This window comes from Macaca fascicularis, chromosome 10 (genome assembly GCF_037993035.2).
Source record: "Macaca fascicularis isolate 582-1 chromosome 10, T2T-MFA8v1.1".
In the NCBI taxonomy this organism is placed as follows: Eukaryota; Metazoa; Chordata; class Mammalia; order Primates; family Cercopithecidae; genus Macaca; species Macaca fascicularis.
The window spans coordinates 841,563-869,301 of record NC_088384.1 but is presented as its reverse complement, the minus strand read 5'-3'; the positions used below and the strand labels follow the sequence as shown (position 1 = coordinate 869,301).

The 27,739-nt window shown below is 54.1% G+C and overlaps 1 protein-coding gene and 1 non-coding gene across 12 annotated transcripts in view; one reads left to right on the top strand and one right to left on the bottom strand.

Moving 5' to 3' along the window:
* The window catches only part of SHANK3 (SH3 and multiple ankyrin repeat domains 3), a 56,796-nt gene that overhangs the window by 7,584 nt on the left and 21,473 nt on the right, over window positions 1-27,739 (top strand). For 6 of the 11 annotated variants that reach the window (XM_045363309.3, XM_045363311.3, XM_045363308.3 and 3 more), the window contains exons 10-17: window positions 9,511-9,784; window positions 12,552-12,745; window positions 13,711-13,824; window positions 19,178-19,253; window positions 19,507-19,589; window positions 20,079-20,203; window positions 20,306-20,438; window positions 21,408-21,488. In XM_045363309.3, the coding sequence (XP_045219244.2) occupies window positions 9,511-9,784; window positions 12,552-12,745; window positions 13,711-13,824; window positions 19,178-19,253; window positions 19,507-19,589; window positions 20,079-20,203; window positions 20,306-20,438; window positions 21,408-21,488 (1,080 nt within the window). Of the gene's footprint in view, window positions 1-9,510; window positions 9,785-12,551; window positions 12,746-13,710; window positions 18,638-19,177; window positions 19,254-19,506; window positions 19,590-20,078; window positions 20,204-20,305; window positions 20,439-20,684; window positions 21,489-27,739 lie in introns of those variants that run through there. The other 5 variants (XR_012418504.1, XR_012418503.1, XR_012418502.1 and 2 more) reach the window with 4 other exon arrangements.
* Window positions 6,018-6,121, bottom strand: LOC123567417 (U6 spliceosomal RNA). Its single transcript, XR_006690324.2, has one exon. It is a non-coding gene; the product is annotated as a U6 spliceosomal RNA (small nuclear RNA).

The following is a 27,739-nucleotide window of genomic DNA, read 5'->3' as shown; positions in this document are numbered from 1 at the left end:
AGCTCTCAACATGAAAAGATCACATAAACGACACATAAGGAAAACAAAACAGTGATGGGAAAGCAGAATGGGGCTGGGAATAGTGCCAGAGTCGTCCTCAGGGCAAGGAGCTCTGAGCCCCCTGCTGGTGTGTGCCTCGTGTGTGCGTGACTCGCGGTCCTGGAAGGAAAACCAGGACACACACGTGGCCTCAGCCAGGACACGCGAGCCTCTGGGAGGTCTCTGGTGGGTGTGGCTGCTGGAGAGGCTGGGCTCCCCTGTGGGAGAGCTGCTGCTGGCCAGGCTGGGACCCTCCTGTTGAGGACCTTCCAGCCTCCTGGCTGCACAGGAGCTCCCTTGCTGATCCCGCCGTGTCCTGCGTGGTCCAGGCTTTTCTGCCTGTGCCTCTCTCTGGAACATGGACTCCCAGGACCCCCTTCCTGCCATGAGTGTTTACTTGTGGGTATCCCCATTTTTTGTTTTTGTTTTAATTTGAAGTGACAGTGGGCAGCAAACATTTGGAGCAGGTGTTAGGGTTGGAATCTCACTTGGTTCTAGTGTGAGGTTATGGTCAGGGCTGGAGTTGAATTTTGGACTGGGGTTAAGATTAAGGTCAGTTTCATGTTTAAGAGCCCTTCTTCTGTAGCGTTCCCCCTGAACATCCCCCTGTAAGGCTTGGTTATGAGCCCCTCCACCCCAGGCTGTGTTAGTTGAACCATCTGAGGCTGTGGCAGACCCTCAGTGAGGGCCAGAGCTGCTCTCAAGGCCACTGCAGGGAAGTGTGTGTTGAGTAAGTAACTGGGCCGGTGGAATGGGTAGGGTCGGAGTCCAGGGTCAGGTCGGGGGAGAACTGTGGTAAGGTTTGGGGTTTGCGTAAGGGGCAACAGATACTTCTGGTTTGGGCTGGTGCTTTGGATGTGGCCCTTAGTGTTGGAGGGCCCTGGTTTGTGCATGTGTGGGGCCTCCTCTTCTACCTGTAATTGTCTTAACCGTGGGAAAGCTGTCTAGGAGCTCTGCGCCTCAGTTTCTCTTAAGTGAAACATGGTCTCTTACAGTCATTTGCATCCCCTTCCCCCTGTGGCCTCCTGTGGCATTTGATCCTGGGTGGGGCTGGACTCTGGCCGGTGGCCTTGGTCTAGTTGCTTGGAGGGAGGGTGGGAAGGCCCCCTCTGCCCCTCGTCTGTGTGCTGTGGACAGATACCCCAGGGCTCTTGGGGTCACCATGGTTGTGAGTTACTGGCCATCCAACCCAAGTGTGCTTGCTCGGTTGGGGTTAGACACACGTCCCTGAGTGGTAAGGAGCGGGCGTCTGTGTCAGTTCATCCTGATGTGGTCATCAGCTCTGTGGGCCAACACCACCCTGACCCGCTCAGGTGTCACACAGACACTAGGGCACCACCCTGACCCGCTCAGGTGTCACAGACACTAGGGCACCACCCTGACCCGCTCAGGTGTCACACACAGACACTAGGGCACCACCCTGACCCGCTCAGGTGTCACACAGACACTAGGGCACCACCCTGACCCGCTCAGGTGTCACACAGACGCTAGGGCACCACCCTGACCCGCTCAGGTGTCACACAGACGCTAGGGCACCACCCTGACCCGCTCAGGTGTCACACAGACGCTAGGGCACCACCCTGACCCGCTCAGGTGTCACACAGACGCTAGGGCACCACCCTGACCCGCTCAGGTGTCACACAGACGCTAGGGCACCACCCTGACCCGCTCAGGTGTCACACAGACGCTAGGGCACCACCCTGACACGCTCAGGTGTCACACAGACGCTAGGGCACCACCCTGACCCGCTCAGGTGTCACACAGACGCTAGGGCACCACCCTGACCCGCTCAGGTGTCACACAGACGCTAGGGCACCACCCTGACCCGCTCAGGTGTCACACAGACGCTAGGGCACCACCCTGACCCGCTCAGGTGTCACACAGACGCTAGGGCACCACCCTGACACGCTCAGGTGTCACAGACACTAGGGCACCACCCTGACCCGCTCAGGTGTCACACACAGACACTAGGGCACCACCCTGACCCGCTCAGGTGTCACACAGACACTAGGGCACCACCCTGACCCGCTCAGGTGTCACACAGACGCTAGGGCACCACCCTGACCCGCTCAGGTGTCACACAGACGCTAGGGCACCACCCTGACCCGCTCAGGTGTCACACAGACGCTAGGGCACCACCCTGACCCGCTCAGGTGTCACACAGACACTAGGGCACCACCCTGACCCGCTCAGGTGTCACACAGACGCTAGGGCACCACCCTGACCCGCTCAGGTGTCACACAGACGCTAGGGCACCACCCTGACCCGCTCAGGTGTCACACAGATGCTAGGGCACCACCCTGACATGCTCAGGTGTCACACAGACGCTAGGACACCACCCTGACCCGCTCAGGTGTCGCACAGACACAGGGTGACGCCGCCAGGTTGCCCTGAGCACAGGCAGCATATTTGTCAGGATTTAATACAAGCCCCTTATCTCAATTTGCCCTCTCAACAATCTCCCAAGAAGTGATTTATTAGACTGTTTTACAGAGAAGGAAACTGAGGCACAGAGGGGATTACTTCAGACGTGATTGATTCAGGGTCTGCCCTTGTCACTCTCATGCCCTCTGTACACATTTGCTCCAAGGACATGACAGTCATGACTTGCGACATCCTGTCCCCACTGGGGTCCCAGAGTGGGGTCTGTACACGTAAGAGGAACTGGAAGGAGGTGCCACCTTCTCTGGTGGGAAGGTGCCACCGGTGGGATCTGGTAGACCGGGACCTGTGTCACCCTTCAGGGGACAGGATAACTTGCTGCCTCTTGACAGCCCTGCTTGCCCCGCCTAGACTGACAGGCCTGGGGGGCGGAGTTGGATCCCACAGTGCTTTTGATGAGTACTTGGGGAACTGCTTCTCCAGGGTGGTGTCATGCCCATGAGAACACACCTGTGCCTGGGAGTGTGTGCCTGAGAGAGGGTAAGAGACAGACAGTGTGGACCCAAAGAGTGGCCTGATGTGACAGAGGCAAGGAAGCAGAGGTGACCACTTCTAGGCCAGAATGATTCAGTAGCATTTTGTATATTCACAGTGTTGTGCAGCCAATTCTGTTGAATTCCAAAACATTTTCATCACCACAGAATAAGACTTTGGACACATTAAGCAATAATTCTGCATTAATTACCCTCTCCCTCCAACTCTGTCAGCCATTAACGCACTTTCGTCTCTGTGGACTATAGATTTACCTATTCTTGATATTTCATGTCAATGGAATCATATAATATGTGACACAGTGTCTGGCTGCTTTTACTCAGCATGTTTTTGAGCTTCACCTTGTAGGATATATCACTACTTCATTCCTTCTTATGGCTGAATAATATTTCACTGTTGGTATAAATGACATTTTGTTTATGCATTCATCTGTCAATGGAGATGTGGGTTGTGTCTACCTTTTGACTATTTTGAATATGGCTGCTATCAACATGTGTGTACATGTACTTGTTTGAATACCTATTTTCAATCTCTTAGGTATATACCTAGGAATGGAATTTTGGAATCATATGATAATTCTATGTTTAACTTCTTGAGGAATTGCCAAACTGTTTTCCACCATTTTGCATTCCCACCAGTGATGTAAGAGGCTTCCAATTTGTTCACATCTTCAACAGTTGTTACTATCCTTTTTTTTTTTTTGACTATAGCCATCCTAGTAAGTGTGAAATGGTATTTCATTGTGGTTTTGACTTGTATTTCCCTAGTGACTAATGATGTTCTGCATCTTTTCTTTTTTTTTTTTTGAAACGGAGTCTCGCTCTGTGGCCCAGGCTGGGGTGCAGTGGCCGGATCTCAGCTCACTGCAAGCTCCGCCTCCCGGGTTCACACCATTCTCCTGCCTCAGCCTCCCGAGTAGCTGGGACTACAGGCGCCCGCCACCTCGCCCGGCTAGTTTTTTGTATTTCTTAGTAGAGACGGGGTTTCACCGTGTTAGCCAGGATGGTCTCGATCTCCTGACCTCGTGATCCGCCCTTCTCGGCCTCCCAAAGTGCTGGGATCACAGGCTTGAGCCACCGCGCCCGGCCTCTGCATCTTTTCATGTGCTTATTGGGCATTTGTATATCTTCTTTGGAGAATAGTCAAGTCCTCTGTCCATTTTTAAATTGGGTCATTTATTTTTGTTGTTGTTGAGTTGTAAGGGTTCTTTATATATTCTGAATACTAAACTTGTATGGAATATGTGATTTGTAAATATTTTCTCTGTAGAATAGGAGATCCTTGTCACTTTTTTGTTAATGTCCTTTGATATTCAATAATTTTTAATTTTGATAAAGTTCAAGGTATTTATTTTTTTCTTTTGTTGTTCATGCTTTTGGTGTCATAGGTCACGAGGCTTTATCCTCTAGGTTTTCTTCTAAGAATTTTATGGTTTTCACTCCTATATTTAGGTTACTGATCCATTTTAAGTTAACTTTTGTTTATGGTGTGAGGTAGGGAGCCATCTTCATTCTTTTGCATATGAATATCCAATTGTCCAGGACCATTTGTTGAAGAGACTATTCTATTCCCATTGAGTGGTCTTGGCACCCTTGTTGAAAATGAATTGATCCTAGATATGTGGGTTTATTTGGACTCTCAATTCTATCCCAGTGGTCTACATGTATATTCTTTTTTTTTTTTTTTTTTTTTTTTGAGACGGAGTCTCGCTCTGTCGCCCAGCCCAGGCTGGAGTGCAGTGGCGCGATCTCGGCTCACTGCACGCTCCGCCTCCCGGGTTCACGCCATTCTCCTGCCTCAGCCTCCCGAGTAGCTGGGACTACAGGCGCCCACAACCGCGCCCGGCTAATTTTTTGTATTTTTAGTAGAGACGGGGTTTCACCGTGGTCTCGATCTCCTGACCTTGTGATCCACCCGCCTCGGCCTCCCAAAGTGCTGGGATTACAGGCGTGAGCCACCGCGCCCGGCCAACATGTATATTCTTATGCCAGTACCACATGGTTTTGATTATTGCAGCTTTGTAGTAACTTTTTATTTTTATTTTTTTGGAGATGGAGTATTGCTCTTGTACCCAGGCTGGAATGCAATGGCGCAATCTCAGCTCACTGCAACCTCCACCTCCCAGGTTCAAGCAATTCTCCTGCCTCAGCCTCCAAAGTAGCTGGGATTACAGGTGTGTGCCACCATGCCCAGCTAATTTTTGTATTATTGGTAGAGATGGGGTTTGACCATATTGGCCGGGCTGGTCTTGAACTCTTGACCTCAGGTGATCCACCTCCGTCTCCCAAAGCGTTGGGATTACAGGCATGAGCCACTGCACCCATCATGTAGTAACTTTTGAAATCAGAAGGTTTGAGTGCTTCAACTTTGTTCTTCTTATTTGTTATTGTTTTGGCTAATCATGGCCCCTTGCAATACCATATAAATTTGAACATTGCTTTTCTATTTGTGCAAAAAGGGACATTGGAATTTTGCATTGAATCTGTCAATCACTCTAGGTGACATTAACATTTTAACACCATTATCTTCCAATTAATGAACATGGGATGTCCTTTTATTTATTTAGGTCATCTCTAAGCAGTGTTTTGTCATTTTCAGTATATAGATTTTTTTACTTCCTTAGTTAAATTTATTCTTGAGTATTTTCTTCTTTTGGATGCTATTATAAATGGAATTATCTTCTTAATTTCCTTTTTGGATTGTTCATTGCTGGTGTATAAAAACAAGTGATTTTTTTGTGCTGATCTTGTGGCCTACAACTTTGCTGAATTTATTTATTAGCTCTAGTAGCTCTTTTGGTGTATTCTTTGGGATTTTCTATATATAGGATCACGCCATCTGCAAATAGAGATAGTTTTACTTCTTCTTTCCCAATTTGGGTACCTTTTTTTTTTTTTTTTTCCTGTCTAGAACTTTCAGTACAGTGTTAAATACCAGTAGTGAAAGCAGGCATCTTTGCCTTGTTCCTGATCTTAGGGGGAAAGCATTCAGTCTTTCACCATTGCGTATGATGCTATCTATGTGTGTGCTTGTTTGTTTGTTTTTAAAATATGGAATGCTTCACAAATTTGCATGTCATCCTTGTGCAGAGGACATGTGAATCTTTGTATCATTCCAATTTTAGTATATGTGCTGCTGAAGCAAGCACTTCGGATTTTTAATAAATTTCCTTTATTATGTTGAGGAAGTTACTAGCCTCTATTACTAGTTTCCTGAGTGTTTTTATAATGAAAGAGTGTCGGATCATGGCAGATGCTTTTTATGCATCAATTGAAATGATCATGGTTTTTTCCCCCCTTTTCTCTATTAATGTGATGTATTATATTGATTACATTAGTGTGTAGATTTCTTTTCCTGTAATGCCCTTATCTGGCTTTGGTATCAGGGTAATACTGGCCTCATTAACCTCTTCTGCTTTTTGGAAGAGTTTGAGAATTTGTGTCAATTCTTTAAATTTCTAGTAGAGTGCACCAGTGATGCCATCTGGTGGTGGACTTTTCTTCGTTGGGAGGCTTGTGGTTAAGGATTCAATCTCTTTGCTTGTTATAGGTCTGTTTAAATTTTCTATTTCTTCTTGAGTCAGTTTTGGTAATTTGTGTTTTTCTAGAAATTTGTCTACCTCATCTAGCTTTCCTATTTGTTGGCATATAATTGTTCATAGTATTATATTCCTTTTTAACTTCTGTAATACTGGTAGTAAGTCCCCAAATTTCATTTGTGATTTTAGTTATTTCTGTCCATCTTCTCTCCTTACTAGTCAATCTAGCTAAAGGTTTGTCAATTATGTTGATATTGTCAAAGAAACAACCTTTTATTTCCTTGATTCTCCACTGTTTTTCTCTTTTCTTTATCTCTGCTCTAATCTTACTGTTTCCTTCCTTCTGCTTGCTTTTCTTTCTTTTGCTCGTTTGGTTTGCTCTTTCTCTTGTTTGCTTGTTTGTTTGTTTCTTTTTGGTCATCTTTCTCTAGTCCGTCCGTCCCTCCCTTGCTTCCTTCCTCTTTCTTTTGTTTGCTCTTCTTTCTCTAGTTTCTTCTTTTCTTCTCTGTTTTTTTTTTTTTCTTGGAGATAGAGTTTCTCTCTTGTTGCCTAGGCTGGAGTGCAATGGTGCGATCTCAGCTCACCGCAACCTCGGCCAACTGGGTTCAAGCAATTCTCCTGCCGCAGCCTCCTGAGTAGCTGGGATTATAGGCACCCGCCACCACGCCCAGCTAATTTTGTATTTTTCAGAGACAGAGTTTCTCTGTGTTGGTCAGGCTGGTCTCGAACTCCCGACCTCAGGTGATCTGCCCACCTCAGCCTCCCAAGTGCTGGGATTACAGGCATGAGCCACCGTGCCCAGTCTCTTTTCTTTTATTTGTTCATTCATACAGACAAGGTCTCACTATGCTGCTAGGCTGGTCTTGAACTCCTGGGCTCAAGTGATCCTCCCGCTTTGGCCTCCCAGAGTGCTGGGATAACAGGCATGAGCCACTGAGCCTGGCCTTCTCTTGTTTCTTTTTTATTTCTTCTTTTTTTTCTTGAGATGGAGTTTCACTCTTGTTGCCCAGGCTGGAGTGCAATGGTGCAATCTTGGCTCACTGCCACCTCCACCTCCCGGGTTCAAGCAATTCTCATGCCTCAGCCTCCTGAGTAGCTGGGATTACAGGCACGCACCACCACACCTGGCTAATTTTTGTATTATTAGTAGAGACGGGGTTTCTCCATGTTGGTCAGGCTGGTCTCGAACTCCCGACCTCAGGTTATCTGCCTGCCTCGGCCTCCCAGAGTGCTAGGATTACAGGCGTGAGCCACCGTACCTGGCCTTCTCTTGTTTCTTAAGATGTATAATTAGGTTATTGATTTGAAATTGTTCTCCTTTTTAAAAGTAAGTGTTTACAGCGTTAAATTTCCCTTTAAGCACTGCTTTTGCTCCATATGTTGTATTTTTGTTCTTGTTTGTCTTAAAGTGTTTTCTAATTTTCCTTATCATTTCTTTATTTCTTTTTTTTTCTTTTTTCTTTTTTTTTTTTTTTAGAGATGGGATCTTACTCTGTGGCCCAGGCTGGAGTGCCCTGGCTTGATCATAGCTCACTGCAGCCTCAACCTCCTGGTCTCAAGCCATCCTGCCACCTCAGCTTCCTGAGTAGCTGGAACTACAGGGTGCAGCACCACACCTGGCTATCGTTTTCTATTTTTTATAGAGATGGGGGTGTCACTATGTTGTCTAGGCTGGTCTCAAACTCCTGGCTTCAAGTGATCCTCCTGCCTTGACCTCCCAAAGTGCTGGGATTACAGGCTTAAGCCACCATGCTCAGCCTGATTTCTTTTTTGACACTGGTTGTTTAGGAGTATGGTGTTTAATTTCCACATATTTGTGAATTTTTCAGTTTTCTTTCACTTCTCGATTTCCAGCTTTGTTTTGTTGTGATTGAAAAATATACTTTGTATGATTTCAGTCTTTTAAAACTTTATTGAGACTTGTTTTGCAGTCATACAGTCTGTCTGGAAGAATGTTCCATGTGTACTTGAGAAGAATTCTTGAATATATTCTGCCCTTGTTGGGTGGCATGTTCTGTATGTATCGTTAAGTCTAATTGGTTTAAGTCTTCTATGTCCTCATTGATCTCTCCAGATGTTCTACCCATTATTGAAAGTAAGATATTGAAGTCTCTTACTATTATTGTGGAACTGTCTATTTCTCTCTTAAATTGTGTTGTTTGTATCATATTTTGATGTTCTGTTGTTCGGTTTGTATATGTTAATAATTGTTAATCAACATACAATGTCCTTCTCTGTCTCTTGTTACAGTTTTTATCTTAAAGTTTATTTTGTATGATATTAATATAACCACCCAGCTCTCTTTTGGTTACTATTTACATTACATTGCTTTTTTTATCCTTTCACTTTGAACCTATTTGTGTCTTTGGATTTAAAGTGATTATTTTGTAAGTAGCATATAGCTTGTTCATACTTTTTAATCACTATCTGCTTTTTAAGTAAAATTCTATTGGAACACAAACACACCTATTTGCTTATGTGCTGTTTGTGGTGGTTTTCATACTGCGGTGGCAGAGTTGAGTCATTGCAACACAGACTATATAGCTTGCAAAGCCTTAAGTAGTTACTGTCCAATTCTTTCCAGAAAAGGTTTGCTGATCCCTGGTCTAGAATGTCTTTTATAGTTTCCCTGGTTATAGTTAACTACAAATGGTCCTGTTCAGCAGTAGTCTGGTGAGATTTGTCACATGTAGCCTGTTTTGTCTCTCCTGAAGCTTGTGAAATGCAGTTCTTAGAGCATATCTGAGCATCCTCAAGGCCTCATTCGGCTGAGTGGAGAAGCAGGCTTCTACCTCTGAAGCTAGGGTGAGAGGCAGTTTGACTGGGATGTGGCCCTTTAATGGTAGCTTCATTTGTAGGGTGGCCAACTCCTTTGGTTTGCCTGGAAGCAAGGCAGTTCCTGGAACATAGGATTTAGTTTTAACATCTGGAAAGCCTGGGCAAACTGCAGAATTACCCAGCTGGCTTTTCAGAGTCTTACCTATGCCCCCTTACCCCAGTACCATTCAGGGAAACCCCCAGCTATGCAAAGCGGCGGCGACTGGCTGGCCCCAGTGGCTTGGCATCCCCTCGGCCTCTGCAGCGCTCAGCCAGCGATATCAACCTGAAGGGGGAGGCACAGCCAGCAGCTTCTCCTGGACCCTCGCTGAGAAGCCTCCCCCACCAGCTGCTGCTCCAGCGGCTGCAAGAGGAGAAAGATCGTGACCGGGATGCCGACCAGGAGAGCAACATCAGTGGCCCCTTAGCAGGCAGGGGCAGCCAGAGCAAGATCAGGTAGGAGGGGGCTGGGAGGCCCTGGAGGTGTGGGGAGGGTGGGGTGCTGGGACCTGAGCCAGGAGGAGCCAGCACTGGGAGGCAGAGAATGGCCTGGTGGTGCCTAGCACCTGTGTAGTGATGGGCTAGGGCTTCCTGGTTGGGGAAGGGAAGAAGGTATCTCTGGAGGTGGGGACAGGCACATTCACGCTGGTTTGCGGTTGGAGCTGGGCTTGCCATGAGGACAGTGGGCAGTTGAAGGAGTGTTAGGTGGAGAGGGTATGTTCCCACCTCTGATTTAGAAAACACACTGTAGTGTCAAACATGGCTGGGAAGAGTCAGGGCTGGTGGCCTGTGGTGGGGGGTCAGGGATGGAGTTGCCATTCCTGGAGGGCTCAAAATCTACAGGTAAGCCCCACCTTGCCCCCAGGGTATAGTCATGGTTTCTCCCAGCCCTGGTGCACCTACAGGACTCTGTGGCTTCTATTCTTTACCCTCACCCTGAGGCCTGGGTCCCTGAGGCAGGGATGCCTGGACTGGAGCCCACTGGCCTCTATGGGCTGTGCATTGGGTGCCGAGGTGGGCACTGGCTCTCAGATAGCCACTTTGTGCCTGGGCTTCTCATCAGTAAGTGGGAATAATCCTACCCAAGTCATTGTCTTTGGGAAGCCTTCCAGAATGCCCTGGGCAGGTGAGGGATCACCTGGCAGAGCCTAGCAACTACCGGTGAAAGCACCTGCCCTCCCTGTGCTTTGAAGGCAGACACTGTCTTTCTCGTTTCCTAGTTTCATCAGAGCCAGGCACTGAGGAGGGTGTTTGGCAGACATTGTTGAGTGAAAGAGTTACATAAACAGTATGTTGTTGTCAGGATGGCCGCCGGCCTTTACAGTTCTGTCAGTCCATGCCCGCTGTTGGGCTGAATGGCATGTGTATACCAGCTTGCTTAACCTTGACGACGTACATGTTCATGCTCTATTATTACCACGTTACAGATAAGTGTCCTGGTACCCAGGTGGGGCCTGTGATGGGTCCAGGGTCAGAGAGCTAGGGATCGGCTTCACTGGGCCCCAGGTAGACCCAATCCCCAACTTTCTAAGCCTAAGTGTTCAGCAGAGGGCTCAGGGTGCAGCAGGGCCTATGGAAGGCACCCCTTCCCGTGCTGCTGCCTCTGCTCTGCTGCCTGTTCTCAGCTACGTCTCCGTGTCTGTCTCTCTGCCCGGACTTGTTGGACTTGCAAGGCTGGCTGTACTGCCCCAAATCTCAATTCTCCCCTGAAGCTTTTTTATAGACCCGCGGGTTTTCTAAGGGCTGTGCGGCCCAGTGGCTAAAGGAACGCATTCTGCATTCCGGATGTTTCCATCCCGCAGAAGGGCAGCTCCTAAGTTGGAGGCACGTGTTGCCACAGGCTCCTCCTTGCATTCATTTTTTGTGTGTGTTCATTCATCCTTTCAGCAGACACAAAACTAAGACCTGCTGTGTGAGGGGCTGCAGCTCACCTGCTCCATGGGGACGGCAGAATTCCTTCCTCGCAAACAGCTATTAGGTGCCTGGCGCGTCAGAGGTGTGGGTCTCAGGAGGTTGACAGCTGAGGCCCGGGCTTAGCAGCAGTTAGATGGGCAGTGGTCCCCATATGGGGCTGCCCTGGTGAGTGGACGAGGTCTGCAGCCCTCGGGAGGGGCTGAGGAAGTTCGGTGCCCCTTGGAGGGTGGGCACCTCTCCGGGAGGCGAGGCTGGGCCCTGCGCTGCGCGGGTCTCAGGTGGCGGCGGCTCCGCAGCGCCCTCTGTCGGCTGAGCCGGAGCCGTGCCCCGACCCCCAGCAGCCGCCCCAGTATCACACCGGGCAGGGCGGGGCGAGTTTGGGCTGAGAGCCCGTCACTTAGCAGCTGGCCCAGGGGTCAGGATTTTAGAGTAGTCAGGTGTTGGCAACAGCGTGATGGACAGCCCACAGGAGGGGAAGGAAAGGCGCCCCTGTGTGACTAGAGCGTAGCAAATGCCCAAGCCCCAGGGAGCCTGGCTCTTGGAAGAGCTTGTGGCTCTGGCCTGCCTGGGTACTAGGGAGCCAGTGCAGGCTTCTGAGCAGAGCCACAGTGGAGAAGCGAGAGCTCAGACTCTGCCCCAGTCGGGGAGTGGTCTGGGGAAAGTGGGCATCACGCAGTGGGCGTGGGCAGGGGCCGGTGTCCAGGACGAGGGGACACAGGCCTAGAGGGGGACTGGGCGCCCAGTGATCCGGGCCCCGGACCCGGGGGGGTGGCGGGGGTGCCGCTCCCTCCCGTTCACCGGCTCCAGGCGGCTTTGCTGGTGCCCGAAGCCCCCGTTCCATCCCCCGCTCCCACTAGGCTGCCCTGACCACCGTCCCGCGTCCGCGTCTGAACTCCCCCTGCCGGGGGTCGGCGGCGAGGGGAGGGCGGGAGGGCGGGCGCGAGGGCCGCCCCCGCCGCCCGCAGAGGGAGGAGCCCGGCCACGGAGGAGGCGGGGCGCGGGGCGGCCGCGGCATGGAGCGAGCCTGGCGCGCCCAGGAGCGCAGCCCCGCGGCCCCGGAGCCCTGAGCGGGCGCGGCTCTTGCGCTGGCGGGAGCGGGCCGGGCGCGGCGGCGCGGCCCATGGAGCGGCCCCGGGCCGGGCCCCCGGCGGGCAGGCGGGCGGCGGGCGGCGGGCGGCGGGCGCTGCGGCGGCGGCTGCGGTGAGGCCGGCGGCGGGGCCGGGCCGCGCGCCATGGAGGCCCCGGGCGCCGGCTTCGCGTGCCCGCTGCCCCCCGGCATCGCGTCCGTCACCTACGTGTTCGTTTACAGCCCGAGCGGGCCCGGCGGCCCCGGCCCCGCGCCCGGCCCCGGCCCCGCGCCCCCCGCGCCCCCCGCACCGCCGCCCCGGGGCCCGAAGCGGAAACTTTACAGCGCCGTCCCCGGCCGCAAGTTCATCGCCGTGAAGGCGCACAGCCCGCAGGGTGAAGGCGAGATCCCGCTGCACCGCGGCGAGGCCGTGAAGGGTGAGGGGCGCGCGGGGGGGCGGGCCCGGCGCGGGGAGGGGGCGGCGCCGCGCGCGGTGCGGGCCGGGCCGGGGCGATGGCTCTGGGGTCTCCTCCGCCGTGGCGGCCCTGGGCCCTGGTGGGATCCCTGGTGTCACAGTGAAGGGCTCTGCCTGGGAAAGGTTCCTGCCGTGCGGGTCCCTCCGGTGCTCTGTCGTTCCGGGCTCCCTGTGTCACCACGGAGGCTCCTCTCTCGCCATAGGCGTTGCTGTGTCCCCCGGGGTCTCTGCCTGAAGGACCCTGTCCCATTACAGAGCTTCCTTGCATTGCGGGGTTCCCGTGGCACTTCTGCAGCTTCTCCATTGGAGGCCCCTGAGATGTGGGGGACCCTTGCCGTCGTGGGGTGTCTGTGACCGTCATGTGGGTGTTTGTGTTATGCAGGCTTCTGTCACTGGGGCTTCCTGTGTTCTGGGGGAATTGCGTGCCATGACAAACCCCTCTCATTATGGGGGTCTCGGGGTCACCGCTGGGGTCCTAGCCTCAGGGCCGGCTGAGGTGGAAACAGCCCAGCTGGTGCATCACGTGGCCTCACCCACTGGCCACAGCACGATGACCCCGAGCTCTTGGCAGTGACCCCTGGGTGGGTGACAGAACCAGGATGGGGTCGGTTGAAGGGGCTGGGGGAGCGTGGTCAGCTGGGGATGGGGCCAGCAGCAGGAGTGTGGCCCCTGCCCCTGCCTGCACCCCTCCCCGAGTGTGTCCATCTGTGTGTCTCTCTGTCCCCCACGTGCCCACCCTGTGCCGAGCCCATCTGTTCCTTTCTCTCTTCTGTGTGGATCCTAAAATCTTCCCAGGGAAAAAGCCGGGAGAAAGTGGGAAGGGAAGGAGGGAAAGGGCAGGGGGTGAGTGGGCAGAACCTGCTCCCGAGGTGGGGTGGGTGCCCAGCTCTGCTCCCCACTGATGGCCTGTCTGGCTTCTTCCTCCAGTGCTCAGCATTGGGGAGGGCGGTTTCTGGGAGGGAACCGTGAAAGGCCGCACAGGCTGGTTCCCGGCCGACTGCGTGGAGGAGGTGCAGATGAGGCAGCATGACCCACGGCCTGGTGAGTGACCCCATGGCCCCCTGGGCAGCTCCCAAGGGTACCACCCCTTCCAGTTTCCCTTCGGTCTCTCTTGGTGCTAAATCCACATGGATATTCACAGAGAAAAGACTAGAGGTAAACTGAAACAAACACTCAAAGTAGACGCAAACTTGTGTACGTGACACAGACACGTGTGCACACACTCTGCATATATTTGGGAACATGCGTGTATGTAAGCTGACACTTCACGTGCAGTGGAGACACATAGGACATGCATGACGGGGCCTCTGTCTGTGTGATCCCACACTGACTCCCGGTGACTCGCACCCCATCGGCACAGTCCTTCAGAAACACCAGGTGTGTGGAACGCATGATTCCTGCGTAGCTGGCAGACATGTAAGGAGGTCAGTGTGAGAAAAGAGGCGTTTTTCCAAAGTGGACAGATTGTCCAAGTGGGCAGAGCAGGGAGGCCCGGAGCAGCCAAGAGGAAATGAGGCCAGTTGGGCCTGGAGGTGCCCTGGTGAGTGCCCTGGGGCAGGGATGGTCTGAGGGCAGCAGGTGAGGGTGGGCTGGTCCTCAGCCTGCAGGGAGGATGTAAAGGTGAAGGCTACAGCTCCTGGGGTTGGTGAGTGGCCGCTGTCCAGCCCTGCTGACCATCTGGTCCTTTGGCGGCCCCCGGGCTGGAGCTGGGTGCATGTCTTGGGGGTGCCCTTGTGAGGAATCCTTAGGGGTCCCAGGAGGCCTCCAGATCCATCCATGTGCTTCTGCCCTAGGGAGCTGGTGGGCCAAGCAAATCTCTCCTGAGTGACGGTCACTGGGGGTCATCGGTGGTGTGTCTGGATCAAGGGTGCATGCACCCTCCCTCTGCATGTGAAGGGCTCAGGCCTGGGGTTACTATGTCCCCATCTTTGGGATGAGAGTTTCCCAGCGACTCCACCCCTGTATGGCCTGGACCCTGCCCTGTGCTGAGCCCAGGAGAGGCCCAGGGAGGCAGGAGCTTGGCCACTGACCCTTTCCTGAGCAGGTGCCCTTTCCTCCTTCCTTGGCCTTGTCCTGCCTTGCTCTGACGGCTCTCCTGGTGGCTTAGAGTGTGGAAGGGACTTGGCCCCCTGTTCTCAGCCCATGGAGGGTGGATAGGACAGGGTCCAGATGGGAAATGCTTTCAGAGATTTGGGCCCTGGTTCAGACAGTATGGGAGAGGGGAGGGGAAGGAGGAGGGGGGGAATCCACACCTGTGGCGGAGCGGGTCTTGAGCTCCCCCACGTGGTGATGAGGAAGGTTCTGGTTTGAGGACTGTGTGGAATGAGGGGCATTTGGACCTAAGTCTGAAGCTGACGGAGAGGGAGGGAGGTTTAGGCTGGAGTCAGAATTGGAGAGCAGCAAATGTTTTTTAGGTGTTTGTCATGTGCTGGGCCCTGTGCTGGGAGCCGGGATCACGGAGGCTCAGCTGGAAGCCTTGTGGGAGCAGTGGCTGTGACGAGGGCCGTGTGAGCCTGGGAGCTCCCTGGGTTGACCTGAAGGAGTCAGAGAGGGCCTCAAAGCAGAGACACTGTCTGAGCTGAGTCCTCTAGGTGGTCAGTGGATGGGGCTGAGGGGACAGCCGTGTGTGCAGGGCCTGTGTGTGTTCTACAGCTGTATGTGTCAGCAAGGTCTGCTCTGAGTGCCTGGCACAGCTTTAGCACTTCTACATGTAGAAGTCGTTGACTCATCCCAGCAGTCCCGAGAGGTGGGGCCACTTGTTATTATTCCATTTCTCGGGGGTCATATAGCCCTGAGGAGCAAAGTCTTGTTTGCAACATAGGCAGCAAGTTCTACGTGAGTGGAACGGCTGCATGAGTGAAGGGCAAGGCTGGCGTGGGGACCACGAGGGTGGTCACGTGGCCATGGAGTCAAGGGACAGCGTGGCATCATGGCGGAGGGAACCCAGCAGCAGCGTCTGATTGTGCAGGTTGTGTAGGATCAAAGCCCGGGGTGGGCAGAGCAGAGCTGTGGAGAGGAGTGGGCCAGTGTGGGCTCGCAGAGCAGCCAATGTGGGGTTTGGGTGTGGGCTCCGGGCGGCAGCTGTGGTGTGTGTGACCCAGGGAGTGAGTGTCAGAGGTCCCGGGGTAGACGGGAGTATTTCATGAGTGGGCGGCAGAAGAGGAACCTGCAGAGGCTGCCTGTGAAGGGTAAGGAGTGGGAGCAGTGACAGTCCCCTCTGACCTCGGCTGCAGGCCCCGCTGACCACGCTGCGCAGAGCCTCTGCTCTGGGATCCCGGGGCCGAGTTCTGCCAGAGGCCAGAGTGCAGCTCAGGAATGGGAACCTGCTTCCAGCAGGCCCAGATTCACTCCCCCCACCCCCCAAAAAAATCCATTTCTGGGACTGGAGCGGGGACAGAAAAGGACTTAAAGGTCAGGGAGGGGACACAGTCCCTGTGCACGCAGGGGCTGGTGCCCAGGGCCTGTGCTGCTGTGGGATCGGGAGACGAGTCCTGGTCACTTACCGAGCAGAGAGCGGTCTCCCACAGCACCTCCTGGCAGGCAGAGGGTGGAGCTGTGAGGGAGGGAATGGAGAGGCAAGGTCAGGTGTGTTCGGGAGGCCCAGCATGAGCAGGGCCCTGTGCCTTCCCTCCCCTCCCTCCTTCCCTTTCTTGGCAGTAAGGTCAGCACTTGGGTGGGTAGTGGAGGATGGCTGTGTTGGGCATTTTCTCTGCAGCTGGCTTTTATGTGTCTTATTAACAAAGCTGGAAAAATGAATTTGTGTTATGTAATACATACAATTTGTTTGGTTGACAACATCCGAAAACAGGAGGCTGGTCAAGTGCAAGTTTGGGGGGTTCTTCAGCAGGCAGCACCATGACACTATGTGGTTCTGTTGACATAGAGAAGGGTGTGATGGAGGAAAGGAGGGGTCTGATGCCCCATCTGAGCGGTGATGAGGCTTGGCCTGAGCTGGCCTTAGGTTCGGCAGGATGAGGGGTGCAGGTGTGGTTGGGGAATGCCAGGATAAGATAATAAGTCGTTAGAACCAAGGGGCTCCTCCAAGTTGGAATTTTTGTATTCTATATGGGCAGGCTTAGAGGGGACTGTTGACTTACTGAGAGTCACACAAGTTAGTAGCTGGGACCTGGAATCCAGCCCAATACTATTTTGATATCTGTGTCTTCTGATAGGAATAGGTGCCCTTTCCTCTTTCCATCCGGCCACTGCTCCACCTATGTTTACAGCCGTCTGTCCTTTGACTCACCCACCCATCCCACCATCGTCTTCTTATCCGTTGACTCACTAGCCAACCCAATCCACCACACCTCCCTTCCTCCATCCATCCATTCATCCATCCACCTCTCCACCTACCTGTCTACCCACCCAGTCCATCCATCCATCTACCCATGTATCTGTCTGCTCTTTGACCTATCCACCCATTGCCCTCTCCTTCCCACCCTCCATCCACTGGTCCAGTGCCTTTCGATCCACCCTTCTGTCCATCTATCTCATGTGCACCTGTCCACCCATTACTCTCCTAGTCAGCGTGCAGAATGCCTGTGACACACCAGGTGCTGTGCTGGGCGCTAGGATCACAGAGATAAAGAACATGTGGTCCTTACCCTCAAGGAGCTCACAATTAGTGGGGGAAACAGGTCATCGAAAGCTGCAGGTTCTCTTTCTGATCTCATTTCCTGCCACTCTCTCTAGCTCCGTGTGCTCCAGCTGCACAGGCTCTGAACTTCCTCAAATGCTGCAGGCTGATGCCTGCCGTGGGCTCCCCCGACCACCCCCGCTCCTGGGAAGCCCTTTGCCCACATATCCACAGGCTGCTCCCCGTCCTCGGCCTCTACTCAGCCCTCCCGTGGGGGTGAGGCCTTTGCGTGCCTTTCTCTGCCCTCCCTGATCTGCTCACTGGTCTCCTGAGCACTTGCCAGCATTCGCATGCTATGTCTTTATCCTCTGTTTATCCTGTCTCCCTGAACAGATTATAAACCCCACGAGTGCAGAGACTTTGTTCTCTTCTCTGCTGTATTTGCAGAGCTGGTACACAGTAGGAGCTCAATATATACTTTTTTTCTTTTTTTTTGAGACGGAGTCTCGCTCTGTCGCCCAGGCTGGAGTGCAGTGGCCGGATCTCAGCTCACTGCAAGCCCCGCCTCCCGGGTTCACGCCGTTCTCCTGCCTCAGCCTCCCGAGTAGCTGGGACTACAGGCGCCCGCCACCTCGCCCGGCTAGTTTTTTGTATTTTTAGTAGAGACGGGGTTTCACCGTGTTAGCCAGGATGGTCTCGATCTCCTGACCTCGTGATCCGCCCGTCTCGGTCTCCCAAAGTGCTGGGATTACAGGCTTGAGCCACCGCGCCCGGCCAGGAGCTCGATATATACTTGCTGAAGGAAAACATGGATCTTGAGACACGCTACCAAGAGAGGAAACGAGGAAGGTGCTGAGGGATGAAAGCGAGGCAGTGGTGCTGCTGCCCGCAGGGCCTTTGTGGTCCTGGAGAGTGGAGCTGCGGGGCTGGGAAGCCTGGCGGGTGGGGCTTACAGGCAGCTGGAGGAGCTCGTGGGAGCAGAGAGGTCATGGCTGGAGGTGTGGCTGGAACCTTCTGGTCAGTGAGGGTGGAGTGGTGGTCAGACAGCTGGCTAGCTTGGCCATGTGGGACTTTGAGATCAAGAGGACAGCTGGGGACCAAGCTCTGTGGGATGCATTGAGGTCAGGGCAGGGGACCCAGCCCCCACACCTGGATCCCCTGCCCCACTCAGAGACAGTCTGAAGCAAGGGACCCCATGAGGTTGAGCATCAAGGAGCTGTTGTGAAGAAGTTGGTGAAGACAGAATGCTGGAAGGATGTTGCTTCCATGCCAGCGCATGTAGGCATATAGCACGGCGTTTGTACATGAGTGTGGGTCATGCAGATACAGATGTACACACATTCATGAACACACCTCACACACGTGCCTGTGATGGCAGGTCACACAGACACATGAGCACAGCACTTGCACACAGTGAGCTCATACGGAGACACGTGCATGAGCACAGCATCCACACATGACCACGGGGCACACACACGTATGTGCACACCGCCCTCTGCTCGCAGCCTTGGGGCTCACCGATGCTCTGTGGATGGCTCTGGCCTTGTCTGGACTCCTGGGTTCAGCAGCCGCTTAGGAAAGAGATGAGCTGCTGCCCCCTCTTGAACCCTGACCCACAGAGGTCAGAATTCCCTATATCGTCCCCTCAGCCTTCTCACCTCTGGACCCAGGACTCCAGGGGCCCCCTACTTCCATCTGGACACAACCAGGCCAAGCGGGTGTGTGTGGGCAGAGACTGGTGACCAGCATGGGTGAGGGCAGTTTAGGCAGGCCAGCTGGAGGCCACAACTGTCCATCAGCTCTTGATACTCCCTTCAGAGACGCGAGAGGACCGGACGAAGCGGCTTTTTCGCCACTACACAGTGGGCTCCTACGACAGCCTCACGTCACACAGGTACGCGCAGGGACACTGGCTGGCGGGAGCATGCGTATGGGACGTGGGGCAGGACCTGCAGTAGAGAGGGAGGCCAGGAGCTGGTCCAGGAGGCCAGGTGTGAAGAGCTTAGAGGAGGGTGAGGGAAGGGGCCCGGCCAACCTCTCTTCTGCTCCGTGGCCCGTCAGTCCCGGGGTGACTGCGAGGTGGACTGTGGCCGGCCGGCCAGCCTCCAGGCAGGACTTACCTCACTCCTCCTGCTTTCCTTCTTCAGCGATTATGTCATTGATGACAAAGTGGCTGTCCTGCAGAAACGGGACCATGAGGGCTTTGGTTTTGTGCTCCGGGGAGCCAAAGGTAATGGGGAGTGGGTGCCGGGGCGTCAGGCAGGCGGGGGCTGTACACTGCTCGGGGTGCCTTCAGCTTCTTGCTTCTGCCCCCCACTCTGCTCTACCCCACACTCCCTCCCTGCCTTGCCCCTGCGCCTCCCTACTTTTGGCCCCGGCTTTCCTTGCTCCTCTGCTGCGGTCGGACCGTCATGGTTTGCAATGTCCCGGCCCAGGCGGCAATTCCTTCCCTTCGTCGTTTTCCACTGTCTTTGCTCTAGAGTCCAACTGAGTGGGGGCCTTTCTGGCGTCGGCGAAGGGGGTTTCGCAGAGGGTCATGTCTAGGTTCCCTGGACCGGCTAGTCCCTGTGCTGTGGCTCCCCGTGGCCCTCCCCCTGCCCCGGGTCACTGCCCCCTGCAGTCATCTCTTCCCTGTGCTGAGCCACTCGGAGGTTGCTGTGTGGCAGCCGCCCCCACCTGAACCTCACTGGTGAAGCGCCTTCCTAATTGCCCCCCGCAGCAGAGACCCCCATCGAGGAGTTCACGCCCACGCCAGCCTTCCCGGCACTGCAGTACCTTGAGTCGGTGGACGTGGAGGGCGTGGCCTGGAGGGCCGGGCTTCGTACGGGAGACTTCCTCATCGAGGTGAGGCCGTCCCGGCTGGCACTGCCCAGTGGGATGCTGACCCCTGAACCCTGTGGCGGACGTGCCCGGGGGCCTCCCCACCCAGCTGCCTGTTTGTCCCAGGTGAACGGGGTGAACGTGGTGAAGGTCGGACACAAGCAGGTGGTGGCTCTGATTCGCCAGGGTGGCAACCGCCTCGTCATGAAGGTTGTGTCTGTGACAAGGAAGCCAGAAGAAGACGGGGCTCGGCGCAGAGGTGAGGGGTCACGCTTTAGGCCTCTGTGCCCAAACTTTCCCCTGACCTTAGACCTTTGACTTTAGGCCCACATTCCTCTTCCCATCCCTGACCCCCAACTGCTGACATCAGATTCCTGAACCTTGATGAACCACCCACATGCGTGGGCTGGGGCCCCTCCCGATCCCTGGTGTTAGACTGCCAGTCCTGTCCCTTGGCCTGAGGCCTTTGACCCCTGACCCCTGACCTCAGGCTGCGCCTCCTCAGATCCCTGCCCCCTCCTTCCCGGCGTTCCCCCAGCCCCTGGCGTGGCAGAGCCCTCCTTCCCTACACCGCCAGCAGCTGCCTGGAGGCCGGGGTTGCCATAGCAACTGTGAGGTTGACGCTGCCGCGCTGCTTATTGTCGGAGGGAAGGGGGAGGCGGCACCTGAGGGAAGAGGAAAAGCGTCTTCTCCCCGCGACGACGCGGCACAGCCTGGGCCCAGGAGGCTTTGCCGGCCAGGCCCAGCCCAGGCCTGCGGCTTGGCTGACCACACCCTGGCCCCACAAGGGGCAGCGGCCACCCGGGCCTGGGGGGAGCCCTGGAGCAGCAGGAGCCCCGCCCGCAAGGAGACCCTCCCAGCCCCCACCTCATGGCTCTGGTGCCCCCTCGCGTAGCCCTCGGAGCCTGCAGGGTGGGTGCCCAGGCCAGAGCCAGCTGGCACCGTGCCCCCCACCAGCACCCTTGATTGTCTCCTGAGGCCCTGGCTCTGGGGGTTCCCAGGGCCCCTGAGGCCCTGATCGCCCGGGCCCCCCCCACTCCCTGAGCTCCTTGCGCCATGAAGAAGTTTGCGTCCAGCCGTAGCCTGAACAAGATCCTGGCACAGTGCGACTCATCCTCGCGGGAGTACGAGGAGATCCAGGCAGTGGAGCGCAAGTGGCACCTGCACCTGGCCACGCCGCGCCGCCTGCTGCTGGACAGGAGGTCCAAGGCCTCCCTCTTCTTTGCAGCCCCACCGCCCCCCAAGAGGGCCCCCAGCACCACACTGACCCTGCGCTCCAAGTCCATGACAGCTGAGCTTGAGGAACTCGGTGAGTGGCGGGGGTGGCCGTGGAGGTGGATGCAGGTGGACAGTCCATGATGGGCAGACAGGGCCAGGAGGCACAGGTAGTATGGGAGGCCAGGGGGTCAAGCCAGAGGGGAGGAAGGACAGGTGGATGTAGGAGCAGGTCAGAGGTGAATGGGTGGGTGCTGGCCTGATGGGGACATTTGGCGCTTGTAGAGTGAGGAGTGGGATGGCATGTGGAAGGGGTGAGATGTGAGGGGCTGGGGATGGACGGTGGGGTGTCCAGGACAGATGACGGGGAGCAGGGCCTGGCCCACCAGTACGTTTGCATGTGTGTGCATGTGTGTGTGTGTGTGCTGCCTCTGGTTTTCCACATCTCCACTTTGACTTTACTCCTGCATTTCATCCAAGTGAAGAAAGAGCAGTAGTCAGGTGACCGGGGTCCACTCTGGCTCTGCCAGGCACTGGCTGTGTCAGCTTTGTGTTTATTTTACCCTCTTGGTGCCCGTGCCCTCATTGGCCAGGTGGTCCTGCTGACCCCACAGGCCACAGGCACACTGTTGGACGATGGGGCAGGACCTCGAGTGTGGCAGGAGGGGAGCAGGAGTGTGCTGGGCTTCGATGGGGCATGTTTTGGGCACAAGCCGTGGTTGACCATCAGCAGCTTCTTCATGGGCAGGTCTTACATATGTGTCCATTAACAACCTTGTCATGGGCATGTCCAGATACATTTGATCATATCCTGACATGTGACCGTCAGTAGCCTCTTCACGGGCATGTCCCAGCACGTGTGACCGTTGTCCTCATTGTGGTATGTGCTATACGTGTGGCCGTCAACAGCCTTGTCATGGGCATGTCCGAGTACATGTGACAGTTGACAGGCTCTTTCTTTCTTTTTTTTTTTTTTTGTTTGAGACAGAGTTTCACTCTTGTTGCCCAGGCTGGAGTGCAATGGCACATTCTTAGCTCACTGCAACCTCCACCTCTTGGGTTCAAGTGATTCTCCTGCCTCAGCCTCCCGAGTAGCTGGGATTACAGGTGCCTGCCACCACGCCCGGCTAATTTTTTTTTTTTTTTTTTTTTTTGTATTTTTGGTAGAAACAGGGTTTCACCATGTTGGCCAGGCTGGTCTCAAACTCCTGACCTCAGGTGATCCGCCCGCCTTGGCCTCCCAGAGTGCTGGGATTACAGGCGTGAGGCTCTTTTCTTCCTGTGGTCTAAGCCCAGTTCTGTCCCCAGACTTTACTCTGCCTCTGGTCATAGAAGGAACCCCAACTCTGGTCCTAAATCGAACCCTGGAGTCCGGGCCACAGGAAGGGACCTCATTCTGGTTCTAGGCTGAGCCCCATCCCTGGCTTCAGTGTTGGTTCCACCCCAGCCATAGAAGGATCCCTTTTGCTGGCCCCCAGAATAATCCCTGACCTTACTCATGAGCTGAGCCCTGACCCTATCCTGGCCACAGGCTGAGCAGATGGTCTTAACTGCAATTTAGTTCAGTGTGGAGAACAGCTACCAACATGCATTGGACTGACATGGTCAGAATTTTCACCATAGCTATTGCAAATAAAATAAAACCAAAAGAAAAAAACAAAAAACCTCATATAGATAATTCAAAATGAAAAGGAGAGAAACCAAAGCCAGGGGTTTCTGTAGCTCATTATCTAGTACCCAAGGGCAAGGAGTTGGGATCCTGAGGCCCTCACAAGGCTGGGAGACGTGGCTGGACCTGTGAGAAGCGGGAAGGTTAAAAGGCCAAGCTCAACAACTGGAATTAGCATTGAAAGAACTAGAAATCAGAGAAGAATATGAAAAACATTAAAATGAAGTAAATTGTCACAAAGATTAAAAGAACTAACTGAACTAATGAGAGAACAGGACAGAACAAATAAGCAAAAAAAGAATAAGCACATTTTAGAATAGAGTGATTTTTTTTTTTGAAACTGAGTCTCGTTCTGTTGCGCAGGTTGGAATGCAGTGGTGCGATCTCGGCTTACTGCAACCTCTGCCTCCTGGGTTCAAGTGATTCTCTTGCCTCAGCCTCCCGAGTAGCTGGGATTAGAAGCAGCCACCACCACACCCAGCTAATTTTTTGTATTTTTAGTAGAGATGGGGTTTCACCATATTGACCAGGCTGGTCTTGAACTCCTGACCTTGTGATTCACCCACCTCAGCCTCCCAAAGTGCTGGGATTACAGGCGTGAGCCACTGTGCCTGGCCAGAAGGATCCTTAAAGAACTGTTACTGAAACAAAAAGTATAGTCACAGATAAAAAAGAAAGCCATGGCTGGGATAAACAGTACACTAGACCCAGGTGAAGAAAGAAACAGCAGGTTAGATGATAAATCTGAGGTTACCCAGAATATAGCACGGAAATATAAGGAGATACAAAATATCAAAGAGCAGTTAGGAGACACTTATCACATAGATAATTCAGTGGGACTATTGGGACAATCCCAGCATCTACCTAATGCAAGGCCTGAAGGCAATATTTGGAGATGAGATGGCTTAAGAATTTCCCAAAGTTGAACAAAGACATGAGTCTTCAGTTTAAAGAAATATAAGTCTCAGCAAGGAAATAAAAACAAATCTGTATCCATGTCTTTCATAGTAAAACTGTAGAACGCAGTGAACAAGCAGAAATCTTTAAAACAGTGAGAGAGGCTGGGTGTGGTGGCTCATGCCTGTACTCCCAGCACTTTAGGAGGCCAAGACAAGTGGATCACTTGAGTCCAGGAGTTTGAGACCAGCCTGGGCAACATGGCGAAACCCTATCTCTACAAAAAATACAAAAATTATCCTGGCATGGTGGTGTGTTCCTGTGGACCCAGCTACTCAGGAGGCTGAGGTGGGCGGATTGCTTAAGTCTGGGAGGTAGAAGTTGTAGTGAGCCAAGATCGTGCCAGTGCACTCCAGCCTGGGTGACAGCGAGACCCTGTCTCAAAACAAAAAACAAAAAATGATGAGAGAGAGAGAGACTGGCCGCTGGATGTCGTAGACGGGAGCAGTGGTTCAACTGACAACAGACTTCTCATCAGCAATAGCAGATGACAGTAGATGATGGAAGAAGAGCTTCAAAGTGTGGAGGCAAAATTATTTTCCACCTAGAATTTTATACCCTGCTAATCCTCCTCATTCAGGAGTGAGGCAGAGAGGCTGGCAGACTTCTGGCCCTAGGGTCATAAGGGTCCAAGGTCAGTCACGGGAGCTGACCTGTCAATTGAAGATCCAAACTGATCAATAAGCACTGGTAGGCAGCTGGGTCCCAGGATTCTCCTGCCAGAGGCTGTCACGTAGCCGCGATCAACTGCATGTCCAGAAGGAACTCTTCTATTCGGCAGCATGAGGCTTTTGGGCAGCCTGAGATCCGTAATCCTGGGACCCAGGGACTCTGCCCTGTGAAAATGAGAGAACTGCGCTTTGCCCTCTCCTCTGGGCTGGGTGTTCCCTCTTCTGCAACAAGCCTCAGGACAGGTTGCTGGAGTCACTCGACAGACCCTGGTCTTCCAGAGGAGTTGCTCACAGCTTCAGGCCACCATAATTTTCCAGGCTTTTTCCCGAGCAATCTGGGGGAGGATGAAGGGACAGCTTAGCACGGAGCCTCTACCCACACTTCTGGAGCTCCGGAAGCCACCTGTCCCCAGAAGATGCTGTCCTGGGAAGCCAGCAGGGCTTCTAGAAGTCCCCTCTGGAAACGCCTGATTTGAGGAAGCCGTGCCAGCCTCAGGGTTTCCCCAGGTACCAAAGGGACCATCCCACAACCCAGTGGTTTTGCTTTCAGAAGATAGAAATGAGGCCTGTTGGTCATTGCTGGCAAGAACACATCAGAACTGCCTCACACTGTCAAGCGCTATTAGAGCCCTTTAGGATTCAGTCTATCGAGAAGGTGTCAGAGAAAGCAGGTGCAAGGCGGAGGCTCCTGTCCAGGTGGCTGTTTGCTGCTCAGAGGTTGTGGGAGAGGCATGGCCCTGTTGGGGGAAGGGGAGGGAGGGGGTGTTCTCTGGGGTAATGGGGTGAGCAAAGGCTGGTGCCTGGAAAATGAAGGGTTGCAGAGATGGGAGTGAGAGGAAGGGGCTGGGTGGGGACCCTCCTGAGACAGGTGGTGAGAGAGAGAAGAGGGCAGAGCACCCCTCCTCCCCTTCAGCACTGGGGACTCCTCACAGCCACCACATGCATGTCCACACAGCTTGTACCAGGAATGTGCTGGGGCCACAGGTCAGTGGAGACCCAGGCCAGGGAAGGCCCTGGCAGGTCCAAGCCCTTCCTGTGTGTTCATGTTCCCAGGAGAAATCTGGACTCCCTGTAATTTCTGGGCCCCTTTTTTTCTTTTGTGATGAGAACATCAGGGTAGGTGCCACACCCAGCATCTGTGTGAGTGGCCTTGTCCTGGAAAAGGTTTCTTTGCCAAACACATTTGCCCTGCCTTTTGTTTTAAGACCGACTTTGAACAGAACACACAGGTGACCACCTTGGTTTTCTGCGACACCTGAACTTGTTTTCTATGGGGTTTTGCCTTTTTTCTGAACAAACCTTTGACTGAGCCAAGCATGATGGAGTTGTGCATATCTCCCTGTGTTTGCGTGTCTGTGCGTGGGTGAGTGGACATACGCTGTGTGCACTTGCATGGGTGTGGCACACATGTCTGTGCGTGGATGAGTGGACACATGCTGTGTGCACCTGCATGCCTGTGTGTGGGTGAGCGGATATGCCCTGTGTGCACCTGCATGTGTGTGGCACACATGTCTGTGCGTGGGTGAGCGGACACATGCTATGTGCACCTGCATGCATGTGGCACACATCTGTGCGTGGGTGAGTGGACATATACTGTGTGCACCTGCATGCGTGTGGCACACATGTCTGCGTGGGTGTGCGGACACGCGCTGTGTGCACCTGCATGCGTGTAGCACACGTCTGTGCGTGGGTGTGCGGACATGTGCTGTGTGCACCTGCACGCGTGTGGCACACGTCTGTGCATGGGTGAGCAGATATGCCCTGTGTGCACCTGCATGCGTGTGGCACACATGTCTGTGCGTGGGTGTGCGGACATGTGTGCACCTGCACGTGTGTGGCACACGTCTGTGCACGGGTGAGCAGATACGCCCTGTGTGCACCTGCATGCATGTGGCACACGTCTGTGCGTGGGTGTGCGGACATGTGCTGTGTGCACCTGCATGCATGTGGCACACGTCTGTGCGTGGGTGAGTGGACACGTGCACCTGCATGCGTGTGGCACACGTCTGTGCATGGGTGAGTGGACACGTGCTGTGTGCACCTGCGTGAGTGTGGCACACATGTCTGTGCGTGGGTAAGCGGACATGTGCTATGTACACCTGCATGCATGTGGCACACATGTCTGTGCGTGGGTGTGCGGACACGCGCTGTGTGCACCTGCATGCGTGTGGCACATATGTATGCATGGGTGAGTGGACATGCGCTGTGTGCACCTGCATGCGTGTGGCACACATGTCTGTGCAGGGGTGAGTGGACACGTGCTGTGTGCACCTGCATGCATGTGCGTGGGTGAACGGACACGCGCTGTGTACATCTGCATGCATGTGACATATGTCTGTGTGTGTGTGGACATGTGTGCACCTGCATGCGTGTGGTACACATGTCTGTGCGTGGGTGAGCGGATACACCCTGTGTGCACCTGCATGCATGTGGCACACGTCTGTGCGTGGGTGTGCGGACATGTGCTGTGTGCACCTGCATGCGTGTGGTACACATCTGCGTGAGTGAGCGGATACGCCCTGTGTGCACCTGCATGCGTGTGGTACACATGTCTGTGCGTGGGTGAGTGGACGTGCTGTGTGCACCTGCATGTGTGTGGTACACATCTGTGCGTGAGTGAGCGGATACACCCTGTGTGCACCTGCATGTGTGTGGCACACGTCTTTGTGTGGGTGAGCAGACACGCGCTGTGTACACCTGCATGCATGTGGTACATGTCTGTGCGTGGGTGTGTGGACATGTGCTGTGTGCACCTGCACACGTGTGGCACACATCTGTGCGTGGGTGAGCAGACATAACCTGTGTGCATTTGCATGCGTGTGGTACACATCTGTGTGTGGGTGAGCAGACACGCGCTGTGTGCACCTGCATGCATGTGGCATACACACAAGCCCCTGCTTGTGGTTGTTTCCTCCTTGGATTTCAAGGCATGTACCAACTGATTCTGCATTTGGGCAGATTTGCTCTTCATGGTCTGATAAAGAGGTGTAGGCTGGGGGCAGATCTGGGAGGTCATGGTTGTTGGGGGAGGTGGCGGTGAGAGGGATG